At 30.6% G+C, this 15,725-nt stretch overlaps 1 protein-coding gene across 3 annotated transcripts; it reads left to right on the top strand.

The window, feature by feature from the left end:
* Positions 1 to 3,448: 3,448 nt before the first annotated feature.
* On the top strand, positions 3,449 to 12,163 carry LOC103832628 (E3 ubiquitin ligase BIG BROTHER-related). Of its 3 annotated transcripts, none has more exons than XM_009108692.2 (9): positions 3,449 to 7,818; positions 9,548 to 9,724; positions 9,981 to 10,046; positions 10,167 to 10,196; positions 10,447 to 10,484; positions 10,700 to 10,846; positions 10,962 to 11,113; positions 11,300 to 11,408; positions 11,824 to 12,163. In XM_009108692.2, exons 1-9 carry the CDS (start codon positions 7,632 to 7,634, stop codon positions 11,851 to 11,853), a joined length of 936 nt encoding a protein of 311 aa, XP_009106940.1. In that variant the 5' UTR covers positions 3,449 to 7,631; the 3' UTR covers positions 11,854 to 12,163. The 3 variants fall into 3 exon arrangements, with proteins under 3 accessions (XP_009106940.1, XP_033138469.1, XP_009106931.1); XM_033282578.1 differs by having other exon boundaries at positions 9,545 to 9,724; positions 10,167 to 10,203; positions 10,424 to 10,484; XM_009108683.2 differs by having other exon boundaries at positions 3,452 to 7,818; positions 9,545 to 9,724.
* The last annotated feature ends 3,562 nt before the right edge of the window (positions 12,164 to 15,725 follow it).

The following is a 15,725-nucleotide window of genomic DNA, read 5'->3' as shown; positions in this document are numbered from 1 at the left end:
AATCCAGATCTCGACTTAACTCTTGAAAGTGAAACTTTGCCTTGCATTTTTTAAGCATTTTATAAATGATTTTATAGTTTATAAATATTAAAAGTAATAAATAAAACGTTATTAATCTTTCTATAATACTTCTAAGGTAAAGTGAGTGGCAGAGTCGATGAAAGTGGGTGGCAGAGTCGATTCATCAAGTAGCATATAATACTTCCAAGGCAAATTGGATGGCAGAGTCGATGAAAGATGAGAAGCCTTTGCGTCAAAACACATTTTTCTTAGCACACAAGCAACATCGTCGTAATACCTTAATAGTATGAGAGAAGAGATTTGTGAATAATACTTTAAAGAATGAAAAGAGAATGTTTGTATTTTAAGACCTTGGGTGTCTCATATATATATACAGTCGATTTATTTCTCATATTAATGACGCACAATATTTTGCACAATAAATAATGAAATCGTTTAAAGAAAGATATTAAATGTGTATTGTCAAAAAATGATTTGCATATGATATGATTTTAACTTGCGCAAGTAATCCATATTAGAAAGGTAAGTTATTAAAAACAAACAACCTAATTAGAAACATTAAAATATTTTGTAAGTAATGTAATAAATATGATATCAACATGCGCAAGTTTACCGTTTGAATAATAAGGAAAGTTTTTAATATTTGTCTTAATTCTAAATCTTGCCCAAGGGTAAACTAAATCGATAATATTTAATGATTTCAACTTGCGCAAGTAATCCATATTGTGAAAAAGTGATTTGCATATTTAATGATTTCAACTTGCGCAAGTAATCCATATTAGAAAGGTAAGTTATTAAAAACAAACAACCTAATTAGTAGGGGTGGGCACTTTACCCGATATCCGAAGTGACATCCGAACCCGATCCGAAAACCCGAACTGAAATCCGAATCGAAGTAGCAAAATACCCGAATGGGTATTGAATAAGGAGATATTGGATACCCGATATATGTAGTATTCAACCTTTGTAATGTTGAATCAACAAGCAAAAATAAATGTAAGAACTTTGGTTGAAAGTGCAACTTTGCCTTGCATTTTGTAAGCATTTTATAAATTATTTTAAAATTATGATAAATTTATTCTTTAAACAACGATAAATAATTTAAAAATAATATTAATAAAAATTTTTGGATTTTGTAATATTTAAAATAGTTATTATATAATTATATTCGAATACAATTCATCAAGTAGAGGATAAAACTATTATAATTATCTTATATAAAATTTCGTTCATTTTATTTTATAGGTTATAAATATTAAAAGTAATAAATAAAACATTATTAGTCTTTCAATAATTTCGAGAATAGTTTTCATAAATTGTTATTTGTAATATTCGTTAGATTATATGGCAAGTGATGTTAAACGTCAATAAGTTAAACAATTCTTCCATATTTGGAAAACATATATATATATATATATATATATATATATATATATATATAACAATGACAAATTAAATGGTAGAGTATGTAAACACCTATTTTCTACCAGCGTGAGTTAGAACACCGCCGTATTTAAGAATCATAAGGGTCTCTACAGGTCTTTATTCTTCGCCTTCACCATCCCACTTCAGCGGCTTCAGTTGAACATTCCTGTATATCCCTGGGAAATTTCCTCCCTGCGCCATTCCAAAAGGTTCTCTGCTGTGAGAAAATGACCTCATGAATTAAATAAAAAATGCATAATGCTAGCTTACTTATAAGATAGTATATTCAACAAAAAAAAAATGATATAAGATAGTATTACTAAATGATACTATGTAATACTTTCCCGGACAATATTCAACAAAGAGAGATAAAGTACTAAAGAACCTCTTCAAGAACTGCTTTAACTTGGCGAAGCTTCTCAGCATGTTCAATCAAGGTTTTTTAGATCACTATCACTCTCACGACCTGGTCTACATATAAAAAAAGAAAGACCATATTGTCGTTACCAGTATTCAACACATGGAAAAGATAGACCAGACATGCTTTTTGGAGACAAGACACAAAGAGTTGAGTTCAGGGTTCTAAAGATGAGGAGCCTTTGCGTCTAAACACATTTTTTTTAGCACACAAGCAGCATTGTCGTAATACCTTAATAGTATGAGAGGAGAGATTTGTGAATAATATTTTAAAGAATGAAAAGAGAATGTTTGTATTTTAAGACCTTGGGTGTCTCCTATATATATACAGTCGATTTATTCTCATATTAATGATTTTAATATTTTGCACAATAAATAATAAAATCGTTTAAAGAAAGATATTAAATATGTATTGTCAAAAAATGATTTGCATATGATATGATTTTAATTTGCGCAAGTAATCCATATTAGAAATGTAAGTTATTAAAAACAAACAACCTAATTAGAAACATTAAAATATTTTATAAGCAATAAAATAAATATGATATCAACATGCGCAAGTTTACCGTTTGAATAATAAGGAAAGTTTTTAATATTTGTCTTAATTCTAAATCTTGCCCAAGGGTAAACTAAATCGATAAAATTTAATGATTTCAACTTGCGCAAGTAATTCATATTGTGAATAAGTGATTTGCATATTTAATGATTTCAACTTGCGCAAGTAATCTATATTAGAAATGTAAGTTATTAAAAACAAATTTTGTCAATAATTTATTTGCATATTTAATGATTTCAACTTGCGCAAGTAATCCATATTAGAAAGATAAGTTATTAAAAACAAACAACCTAATTAGTAGGGGTGGGCACTTTATCCGATATCCGAAGTGGCACCCGAACCCGATCTGAAAAACCCAAACTGAAATCCGAACCGAAGTAGCAAAATACCTGAACGGGTATTGAATAAGGAGAGATTGGATACCCGAACCCAAACGGATAATACCCAAACCCGAATGGAAATCCGAAGTTAACCGAACACATGTATAATTAACCTTATATTTTTAGTTTACATCTGTCATTTTATATAAAATATTTATATTGATACTACACATACTTTAAGTTCATATGATATACATACAATTACGAAAAAATGAATTTCTACTCACTTAAAATGCATGTCAAGTTTTTTATTAAAAAAAATTAACAAAAAGTTACATCCGAAATTAAAAAAAATAACTAAATTAATGCCTTTTTAGTTTTAAAATGTTATGTCCAAATCTATTAACTATTCAATCTATTAAAAATAAAAAATTAGTTAACTGAAAGTTATATTTTTAAATATAAGAAACTTGAGAAATGAAAATTTTAATTTTTTTTCAAAATCTAAATATACGAACCAAATCCGAAATAACCGAATCCGAACTAAAAATACCCAAACCCGACCCGAAGTACAGAAATACCCGAACGGGTTCTACACCTCTATACCGAAATACCCGAAAATCCGAAATACCCGACTCGAACCCGAACGGGTACCCAATGCTAAACTAAATCGATAATTATTATCCCATAGCTATATATGGGCTTAACGAAATCGACAATAGTTTTGGACTTGTCTACATAAGTGATTGATTAAAATAAATAAAAAAGAAAAATTCAAAAAATCCAGCCAATAGAATTATAACGTTTTTTCTGAGAAGCTCTATATGAGTGTCACCTCAGCAAAAATCACTAAAGTGACTTCTCTTTTAATGTATAGGGAGATTATTCTAATATTATTTTTTTATTTTCTTTGTTTCAGCAAAATTAGAATTAGTCCGTAGCGATCAATGAGAACGTGAAGGCGTCTTTTGCTGCTAAGCTGAAGGTATGCTTAGCAAAACACTGTCTCACACCGGATGGACCAGCCTCACAAAGGAAGTATGGTATTGGCTCATCTGGTATTGGACCAACCCCCACTCTGTCTGAGACACAGCAAAGTGCTCCGCTTCCCGTATGATGAGAGATGAGCACAATAATTTACCGATGCTTCACACTACCGAGAAAAAATCCCATGCTGGTATCCGTCTAGAGATAGTAAGTAATTTTGATTTATTTTTTTCGCTTTATTATTTAGCTTTTCAGATTTTCATTCTATTTGTATTATTTGTAGGCCGGAAAGACATGCATAATGCCATCTCTTTTGGAGATTTTCGAGAAGACACATAGAACACAGTGTGGGAGTTTTGTGGATCCTAGGTCTGAAAAGATCTACAATGACATCACTGCTCGGATTGAGGAGTGCTAGACGCAGCTGACCTAGCAGTCTCCAGATGGGTTGCCCATCATACAGATGCAGAGGGTTTGTATCTTAAACGGCAGGAACTCTGGATTTTAGATCCACCAGCCCATTCCGCGGATGAAGATGTGGAGTTAGGGGGAAGGAGCAGCTCGGACTACTTCGGCGACGACCTCAACCACTAGCTTTATTTTTTTTTTTGTTTTTTTTTTTGTATTATAAACTTAAATGTAATTTTAAATTATATTTCATAAATTTTAATTTTTTTTAAATTTTTTGATTCTTGTATAATTTTAGTTATTTTATATTTTTAATTATTTTAAAAATTATTATTTTTAAAAACAACAAATTAGAACAATCGAAGTAAATTTGTAATTACATTTTCGAGCACTTTACAAGTTACTACTTGTTAGCTCCTCGTAAAATATTTGACGAGTTTACATGAACGTTCACGTAAACTCATTATAAATTGTTACTAGAAATTAACATCGACAACGATGTAAATTTTTCGTAATAGTTACATGTTTTGGGGGACGATATAACTTTGATAATTCACGAGTAAGTCACAACAATTATTACGAGTACTTTACAAAAAAGTATAACCTCATAACTTTATTATGAATCCACGACGAAATTGGTTTTTGTTTACGATAAACAGTTTTTCTTGTAACGCTAACGAGTAGTTTACAATGAATTTTCTGTTAAGGCGGTCAATTTACGATGAATCATTCAACTTGGTTAATTCATCCTAAATCACCATTTTATGATGAATTAACCACGATAACTGACTTCGTAAAGCTTATGCTTTATTGTAGTGTAAAGATTATTACACACTACTAAACATTAGTACTTATAAGAAATTAGACCAGTAAATAAATTTGGAGTTCATGATCACATTTTTGAATATGAACTCTAGAGTAGTGATATCATGATAAGATACTTTTGTAGCTTCATACCATTTTTGACATCTCACTTGTAAGACCTGACCCTGATGCTTGTGTGGACCAATCACACAATACGAGCCGACAGGAGACCCGAGTCTGGTCGGTTCATATCCCGTTTAAGTATAATATTCAATTGAGATTCTAACCAATTTTCTAAATTAATTAAGCAACACATAACCAAATAAAACCATATGGCCGTTTTGTATAAATCAAAAAGGATTTGATTCATTTTTGTTTAAATGTAGTTTTATCAATCCTAAATAATACTAAATCCAAATGAATCTAACACCACTCATTCCTATCGGCCACCTGTTTTGCGTCAACCCATATCATCCTTAGAACATGCCACATTAAATGAGGCATAAGCAATTCTACTATTGCTTAGTGAGTAAAATCATTCCGACTACATGGTTAGACCCGAAAACCTAACCTTAACATGTTATGATCCTAAGTCTTTTATGTGACGATAGCCTCATAGTCCAACCGATCCATTCAACACTCGGCATCATGGTTTTGGTCCACTAAGTGTGATTCATTCCCAAGGGAAAGCCTTGGCGAATTCCTCCCCTGTGTCGGCTGCCTAGGCCAATCACCTTGCACCTTGTAAAACCGATTGGCCCATTGGCTTCACCAAAGCATACGACCATACTTAGTCTATAGAAATTATAGCAGGTTTGAATTATCTATATGAATGCACCAAACACAGGTAATACACTCTCCCTCAATTCCTTATGTATCAATCATGCAACCCTCAATCAATCCAACCAAACAATCCTAGATCGACCCAAAGGCCATAAACATGAACATGCCAGTCATAAACATTTGGTTCTAACTCTACTCACCTTAGTCAATTAGAGAGAATCAGAGAGAAGAGAATCACAAACAACAAAAGGCACCCTTTTTGTCTTTTTCTGAAAACTGCCCAATCGCCTTGCCAGACTGTCTCACCAGACCGTCTGACCACCCGTCTGGTTGGGTCAACCACTCGGCCTTAACCATTTTCTGGTTAAACCTCTCCTTATCTCACGCCGCAATCTCTCTCTCTCTCTCTCTTTTCTCTCTCTCTCTCTCTCTCTCTCTCTCTCTCTCTCTCTCTCTCTCTCTCTCTCTTTTCTCTATTATTCAAAATATATTTATTATTATATAATATGCAAAAAATGCAAAATAAATAATAATGTACGTACAGCTTAGATTGCCCTTAGTGACAACAGGAAGATGGTGTTTCACAGATGGTTCTTGGAAAGATAAAGATGTTTTTTCAGGACAAAGTTGGCTCAGTACCTTTCCAGGGTTTGAGGGTTTGTTAGGAGCAAGGAATGTAAGGGCAAGTTTATCACCTCTTCATGCGGAGATAGATGCATTGACTTGGGCAACGGAATGTATGAAAAACTTAAGATAGTATCAGGTCACGTTTGCAACAGATTGTTCTCAACTGGTGATGATGGTTTCAGAACCAGAGGAATGGCCAGCATTTAGAAGTTACCTAGAGGACATCAAGCTTTTGAGAAGAAGCTTCACCAACTCAAAAATTGTTCATGTTTCGAGGACGGACAATAAAATAGCGGATCGCTTGGCACGCATTGCTCGGATACAACCGTCGTTCGTGATACACATGGATGCAGAGTTGCCACTATGGTTTACGAAGTCTATATGAGTCTATAAATATTTTTACTGTAAAAAAAAATAATAATAATAGTGTACGTAAAATGATTTATATTCCGAAAACAACGAAAAATGTGTTGAAGCCAAGGAAGGATTCATACTTTGACAGTTTTCACATCCAATGGTTCATATCTTATTTGGAACATTAGATCAGACAAATTCCATTGTTCTTTTTGTGAACGATAGATAAAATACAACTTTGAAGAAAACTAAGAAACTAAGAAAAATGCTTATGGAGCATTCATGTATTTCTTTTATTTTGGAGTAATTTATCTTTAATTTAGTAAAATTAAAAACTGTATATATCACTATATTTGTTTTTCAAAGTATGTCATTAATTTTTGTAATAGTATGTCATTAATTAAGTCATTTAAATAAATATAAATAAATTATAGTAAAAAGATTTGAAAAATGAAAATGTTATCTTCGAAACATTATTTCTTCAGGGATAGTTTACTATTTTAAATGTAGTGATCTAGTTTTTTAAAAGTAATATAATTCAACAAATTAGAAAGAAACATATCATAATGTGGGAAAGAAATCTCAAAGTTTGATTATCATTTTACAATTTCAAATTTTTAAAGAAAAAGTAGATTTCTTGGAGCCAAAATTTTTAAATACATTTAATCAATTAAATGCCACAGGCGCACAAAGAAACTTTTCAAATTGATAAAATCTTCCGGTGCAACCTTAATTTACCATAATATCACACAACAAAGACCTTCTTTCAAGTGTTTATTTAAATAACTGAGAGAAAGGTAATGGTATGCTTTTGTGTTCAAAGACAAAAAAAAAAGAAAGGGTAATGGTATGATTGACTGAGAGAAGTTATAGATCTCATTCATTGTCAAAAGCACCATTGTTCTCTTTGAAAACACGACAAATTAACTATGCCTCGACTTGTAAACCAGTCATCTGTCGATGAGAATATTGCAATGTTCTTACAATTTGGGTTATCAGAAGATTCAGACCTGACGGTTAATCATGATGTTATTGCTCGGGAAATTCAACAACAATATCAAAATAACTCGACAGTTGACGATGCTGCTATTGCTTATGAGATTCAGCACCAAGAAGGTACATAAATATATATTAATATAATTAGTTTGAATAGTTTTTTGTGCCTTTTTATGCCCATAATTTTCAGCTATCACTTTGTTTCTTATAAAATAGTGTTTGTACTAAAAACATTTTGTGTTTACTGAGTTTTAACAAAACCAAATAAGTAATGATATTTAATTAAATTAATGTTATTCTTGTCATATAACTAAACATTACTGTTGTATTGAAATATTTTCAAAAACTTATTTACATGATGATGAAGGGAAGAACATTGCAAGCCTTAGAGAATATTATTTTTTCTTGATGATAGAGAGTAATCTTGTCATTCTTCTATATATTATACACCTAGTAAAATAGTGATTTAACTTTTTTAAAAGTAATAAATCTAGTGATCTAGTTTTTTTACAACTTATCCTTTGAATAGAACTACGGGTAAACATAACGCATCTAGTGGGATAAAATGATGTCACCATTCATCTTTATATTTTGACTATTAATTGTGTAAAATACTTATAAATAGGAAAATAAGGTATATCGGGATAAATTTCTGTTAGTAATGCAATTTTAAATAAGAACCAAGTAATAGCATGTGATTTGGTACACTAATGTTAACTAGTCTATTAATAATTATTTTTTCTTTTTGAAAACATTTATTGTTATTTATTAATTAAATGCACAGAAAACATATACTATCAACCTTCGATATTTTTCTATTTTATCGTTTAGAAAATATGGAAAATCTGATCTTATATAATTTTTTTCCTTAAAACCGAAACCAAAGTTATATATATTTAAGCTATAATAGATAGTATAATTTATTCAGTTTGTTTAAACGACAAATGACGCAACTTTGACAGTCTTTACGCCAACAGAAACATAAAATATTTTTAAAAAATTACATAATAGAGATACAATAGTAAAATTTGATATTGGTTTAACTACTTTTTTATATTTAAATATCACATTTAAATTTTCTTTTAAACAACTGTTGTGTTATTATTCTTAAAACTAAAATAAGATATTGGCTATAAATTTAAAATAATATATATATATATAATTATATTAGTATCACTGATTTTTTTTAGTTTGTAAAATATAAGTATATTATATTATATGTATCTCGCAGTTATACTATTCATTATATATGTTACCATTCGTCTTGATTTAGACGAACTGTAGATGTTCTGCATTGTGCGTTTTTTTTATGAAAACTGCAGTTAAACCACACTGCAGTATGCAATTCACTTATCATGCACCGTTTAATCCGATTTTACCAATCAGAGCATTAGAAAGAAACATATCATACTCTATGGGAAAGAAATCTAAAAGTTGGATTATTATTTACATTTTTGAATTTTTAAAGAAAAAAATAAATTTCTGGAGGCAAAAATATTTAAATACCCTTAATCATATAAATGCAACGGATACACAGAGAAACTTTTCAAATTGATACAGTCTTCCGGTGCCATATAAATGTACCATAATATCTCACAACAAAAACCTTCTTTCAAGTGTTTATTTAAATTTATCTTCAAAAAAAAAAAAAGTGTTTATTTAAATAATTGAGAGATAGGTAATGGTATGAATACTTTCTGTTGGTTGAGAGAAAGTATAGATTTCATTCATTGTCAAAAGCAACATTTTTTTCTTTGAAAACTCGAGAAAATAACTATGCCTCGACTTGTAAACCAGTCATCTATCGATGAGAATATTGCAATGTTCTTACAATTTGGTTTATCAGAAGATTCAGACCTGACGGTTAATGATGATGTTATTGCTCGGGAAATTCAACAACAATATCCAAATAATTCTGACCTGACGGCTAATGATGATGTGATTGCTCGGGAAATTCAACAACAGTATCAAAATAATTTGACATATGACGATACTGCTATTGCTTTGGAGATTCAGAAACAAGAAGGTACATAAATTGTATATTAAGGTTAAACTATTTTTAGTGATACGTCTAGAATTTTAAGTTCATACGTTCTCTAGATGATAAAAAAAAATGTAATATACATTTAATTAACATAGTTAAGGAAAGATGATTCACAAAACTGTAAATGAATAAATTAGTCATATATGCTTTTTGCAAAAAAGAGTCAATTCACCAGGTACCTCCATTTTTTTTGTAAAAAGTATAATTGCAGAAAATCCATTTTTTCTTTGTTTTTCAGGTAATCTACCCACTTCTCTAAGCGATGATGAAAAACTTGCTAGATATTTGCAGCAACAAGACGAATGTAAGTATATGTTTTCCACCTGACGTTTTTAATTTTTTTCATACTTGACGAATCTTTTTTTCATTTACCAACTGAAATTAATTTACCACGTTTTATTGTTTTGTCATCCCCGGACTCTAGCGGCAAATAGCACGGATGAAGATATACAAGGTACGTAAATCATGATAGACTGTTTTTTTTTTTTGTAAAAACATGATAGACTTAAATCTATGTTTATGTATGTATTAGATAAAATAGTCTAACTAAGTTGGAATTTGAAGTTTCTAATTATTTTCCTGTCTAAAAATAGTATTTAAGTTACTTCCAATTTTTAAAAGCATAAACGTGAACAGAAGCATTATTTAGGAATTTTTCACGACTTTGTTCTAACTTATGATTTTATATCTATTTCAACCTACAGGGAACAATTCATACATACCTGAACGTGATGCTCCCTCGGTAATAATGATTTTTTCAATTTTCAAATTTATTATACGTTTCATAAATCTAGATAAATCAAGTTGCGTGTCTTTCTTTCATAAAATTTATGGTTACCAATAAAGTCACGCACACCTAGTTTTATTTATTTTCATAATTCTACAAACTAACAAACATATTACTGACGTAAAGTTACTTACATGTATTGTAATTTTTTGCTTTGGATTATATTTTAGACTAGTAGAACAATTATTCAATATGATGATGATGATCACTTCTCGGGTCATCATACACATACTCGCACCCAGTCAAATAGCCCATCAATTAGCTCCCTTGATCTTTCTACTAATGAGAACACTGATCCCGCAAATATGACGTATGAGGTATGTACCGTGTCAGCTCAATGTTTTCATCCAAATACTATTATATATGTGGTTTATGATCTTGAAAGGAAAACTCATATATCAATATTCTGTTTCTTCATATTTGGGTGAAAAGGAATTGAATGAGTTAGAAGACTCCATGGGAAATGTTGATAGAGGTTTATCGCAAAGAAGGATTTCAAAATTACCGACCTATAAATATGGTGCGGAAACCAAAACTTGCTGCTGGCAAATCAGGAAAAAGAAGTTCATCGCAACTGATACTCAGTAAGATCATATATATATATATATATATCTTTTAGTTTGTTTATAGCTTGTTTCCTCAATCCTCACTCCTCATTTGGATCTTTTCTTTATTACAAACCACATTAACATATAACAGATGGTTATTACTATTAGATAGAAATTTACGTTTAAACCATGTTTCTAATTTTGATCTGGATATTATGGTAGGTGTTCGATATGTCTAGTTGACTATGTGATGGGGGATAAAATAACAACACTGCCATGTAAACATATCTATCATAAGGATTGCATTTCACAATGGTTGAAACAAAGCAAGGTATGAACAAAAACTCGTTTTAGTTTTTTTTATTAAAAATGGGTGCATGCATATTATGTTATACTCCCTCCATTTTTTGTATATTTGACGTTCCCGAGAAATATTTTCGTTCCAAATTATTTGATGTTTCAGTTTTTTATGTAAAATTTATTAATAGTTAATACAAAATGACCAATGCTATTATAATTTCTATTCTATTATTGGTTCAATAGTGGTTAGGTAAACAATTAATGATATTTTTGTTTAGAAAATTAAATATTTCTTAATCTATGTGCATAATTTTAAAACGTTAAATATAAAAAAACGGAGGGAACATTTTTGTTGCATGCGGAAGTTTTTTTTTTTTTTTTGCTAAAATTTGGTGCATGCCGAAGTTATTCTCTGTTAATTAATAGTACTAATTTTATGTATGCAGGTATGTTGCGTTTGCAAAGCCGAGGTTTAATCCCTAGTGTTGGTTTCAGTAAAAATTTAATCCCTAATGTTCTTGTTTGGACTATAATGTTGATCAATCAATATTGTTTAGATTTAAAATTTATTTTTTGTGCAATCACCTTCCCTATGTATAAATTTCTATTGTTAATTTAGATAAATACTTATGCATGCGTGAGTTTATATATATATATATATATATATATATATATATATATATATATATGTCAAACAAGTATTTAAGCTTAATGGCTTCTTTTTTTTCTGGCATTTTGTATTGTTGATATGAAATACTAAAATGTAAAAATTCAAACATAATTACTCTAACATAAAGGTCAAACAATAAACACTACAAAAAGTCCACATTGATAGCATATTGTCATAGTTCGTTTTACTGAACTGCTATTGTAGATAATTTAAGAATTTTAGTATCATATAATAGCGTTAGATAAACACTATGATAGAGTTTCAGTAAACAGAAACCTAAAATTAGGTTCTTCGCGACACACTTAGTGAAAGTTACCAAAATAATCAATTTTCCTCTCATCTCAACTCTCATTCCCTCTCTCACTTCTAATTTATGAAATGGTTATTTATGTAACTAAAGCTTTCAATTAAGGTTATAACATAGAAGTAGATTTTGACCCGCACTTCGAAAGCGCGGATATTTTTTGGTTGATCCTTTTGACAAAATTTTCTTGAATTTAATTCTTATTAAATAAATAATTTTTAAGTTGTTTTATCATAATATTTGAGTTTGAAGCACCATTTTTATATCCAATCCCGACTCATGGTCGCAACTCGACGACCTAGAATATAATCTAGTTCACATTTGTAAAAAAAAAATATGATAAATCTAATAACAATCCAAAAATTTGCTATTAACCTGTAATACGATACCGATTGATCTCATATAAACTCAAAAAAACATGATAAAAATGATTAAATTTTTCATATATTTAGAAAACTAAAATTGAATAAAATTTAATTATATCATTCGAAAAAATGTTAACAGAAAAAAATTATTGATATAACAGTGTTAGTTTATTTTTGTTATAAATAACTTAGTATAAGTTTATGTTTTCATTTTTAGGTTTAAAAGTTAATTTTATAATATATTTTTTTAATTATTTATTATGTTAATTTTTAGGTAAAATTTTAATTTGGTTTTACGGAATATTCAAAAAAAATGTTAATTTTTAGGTAAAATTTTTAGGTTTAATAGTTAATTTTTATAATATTTTTTCTTTAATAATTTATTATTTTAATTTTTAGGTAAACTTTTTATTTGGTTTTACGGAATATTCAAAAAAAAAATTTTATGATGGATGAAAATTAAAATAAATGATATTCAAATATGTATATGATATATGGTTTACAGTATAGTATGTTAGTTTATATTATAATTTTTTTTGTTATATTGAATATATGCATAATATTTGAATTATTTATTTTGAATATTGATACATAGGTTTTTTTTTAAAATAATTAGATGTTATTTTGTTTGTTAATTTATACCCTTTTATTTATTTTAGTTCTGAATGATTTTGAATTACAGAAAAAACATAGATAAGTTGTTAATTAGTATAAAAATCTTAGTGCATTTTTAGTATGTTTACTTAGTACACGTTTAGAATAAATATTTATTCTATGTGATTTGATTCAAAATTCGAAATGAATAAATATTAAATAACTGCTCTTGTATTGGTAAAATACCATACTGACCTATTATTGTGGGGTAAAATATAATTAATTTGGTCGATTTTACTGTTAGCTTAAATGTAGTTAAATCCCAAAAACTAAAAGAATATTCTGCTATTAATGAATATTTTATTCTCTGTTAATATTATTGATACTATATAAAAGAAGACATGTTAAATTTCTAACAAATAAGTCCAACAACCTTTTGTAAGTAGATTTTTCAAGACTGATTCCCTTTTAATATAATAGATGGTTGATAAAGCATGTGTGCATCTTAGCAAGTAATGAATTTAATGGTATAAGTTAGGTTTCAGTAGGTGTTTAGAGACTTAAATTTTTTTTTCCTTTTCATTCTGAATCAAAAAGTTGATCCTTATGAGAGAGAGGCTTCAAAGTTTGTACGAGATGTGGCTGCATCTTTGTGACTGATTGATATGATTGTATGTCCTTGTATTGATTTTTGTAATATTGATCGTCACTCAGGAAGCGTGGAAGCTGACCATCTGGTTACTAGGGGAATGAATGAGGCTTATAAGATGCGGCATGATTGTTATCTACATGGAGAATTAAACTCAGGGGTTACAGGTGAAAGCAGAGGAAGTCAATGGAATGAAGAGATCTTTGGGTTATATAGAGCTGTGTGCAAACCCAAATTCACACCGTCGATTTCCGTAATCAGAGGAAAGTCAGGAAACCCTAACTTTCCCTGAGATCTCGGATTCTCTGCGAGAGCCGGCGACAAGTGACCAAATAAATGCGAAAAATATGAAAAGATAACAAAATGAATTTATAGAAAAGATAGATCTTATTTTGAATCTCCGTAAGAGCGTTTCGATCATTACAAGAGATTATAAAAGCTTCGGCCGCAAGAGCTGCCAGCGAATTACCTAGTTCTAGCAAAACATAAAACCTTAAACCTTGTTGAGTCGCAGCTCGATAACAGAAGACGGAAAAGATATGAAAATGGTTTTGATTAATCTCGGACTGAACCTTATGAAAGGCTGCCTACGTACCCCTTTGGAGGATCAAGCCGAACGTAGTTTAAGAGTGAACCAATAGATCGAACTGCTTGTGCGCGTTCGTCTGGTAACCGGGTGCCAGTCCTAGAAATAGAGCATATCGAGAATAATGCCTCAAAATTTCTAACGAGAGTTCCCCCTTTTTTCCGGATTGTACCTTATGAAAGGCTGCCTACCCTTTTCGAGGATCAAACCTAACATACTCCTAGTCATAGTAACATAGCATGTCGAGAATAATGCCTCAAAATTTCAAAATGCCGAGAGTTCCCTTTTTTTGTGCCTCTCGCCTAGGACTCCTTATATACTCCTCCAAGGTCGGTTTTAGGTTCCCTTCCTGCCCTTAAGCCGTCTTAAGTGAAAAATGGAGATATTCCATTTTTTTCGATGTTCATGTTTATCGGCGGAAACTTAACATTTTTCTACGGAGACTTATCTTTATATTTGTTTTTATAAAATAAAAACATAAACCACCATAGTATCTACGAGCTCATTCTTAAAGAATCGTAAGTGGGCTTGTAGTCGCGTTTTAGACCTTGTTGCGCCGTCTTTCGACATGAAATGTTTGTTACGATTTTCTTTTCGACAAAAACAAGTTCTCGTGGTTTTTATCGTAAAGTTTCAACGGTAACTTTGATCGGAATGATGTGAGAAATGATATGGCTGCGGTACATGGGAGCTAGCATTGAGGAACAGACGATAATGCAAAGATATGGGTCGCACCTGCACGGATTTGGGCTGTACCTGTTGATCGATGTCTGAGACAGTTCGGTCGCTACGTAGCGACCAAACGAAAGGCTTGGTCGGTTGCTATGTAGCGACTGACTTTTTCACGGGTCGGTCGCTACGTAGCGACCGACTGAATGGCTTGGTCGGTCGCTACATAGCGACCGGCTCGTTCGCGGACCAGTCGCTACATGGCGACCTTTTTTTGGATCCTTTTCTAACGTTTTTTTAATGTGTTCTTGGACTATGGGTGTTTAGGTTTGATGAATCAACCGAGATTAGTGCAAGACTTCACCGCAAAGTTCTTCCTAAAGATTTCTTACGAAGATTACTTTTCGTAAAAACTTTCATGCTTATTTTTACGGATACTTGGATGTTAACTTCGCCGTGTCCGTTTTTGAGCCCAACAATATTAATAACTCGTCGTATAATATTTTCAATA

Source organism: Brassica rapa, chromosome A10 (genome assembly GCF_000309985.2).
Source record: "Brassica rapa cultivar Chiifu-401-42 chromosome A10, CAAS_Brap_v3.01, whole genome shotgun sequence".
Taxonomy (NCBI): domain Eukaryota; kingdom Viridiplantae; phylum Streptophyta; class Magnoliopsida; order Brassicales; family Brassicaceae; genus Brassica; species Brassica rapa.
This window is presented reverse-complemented; position numbering and strand designations above follow the sequence as displayed.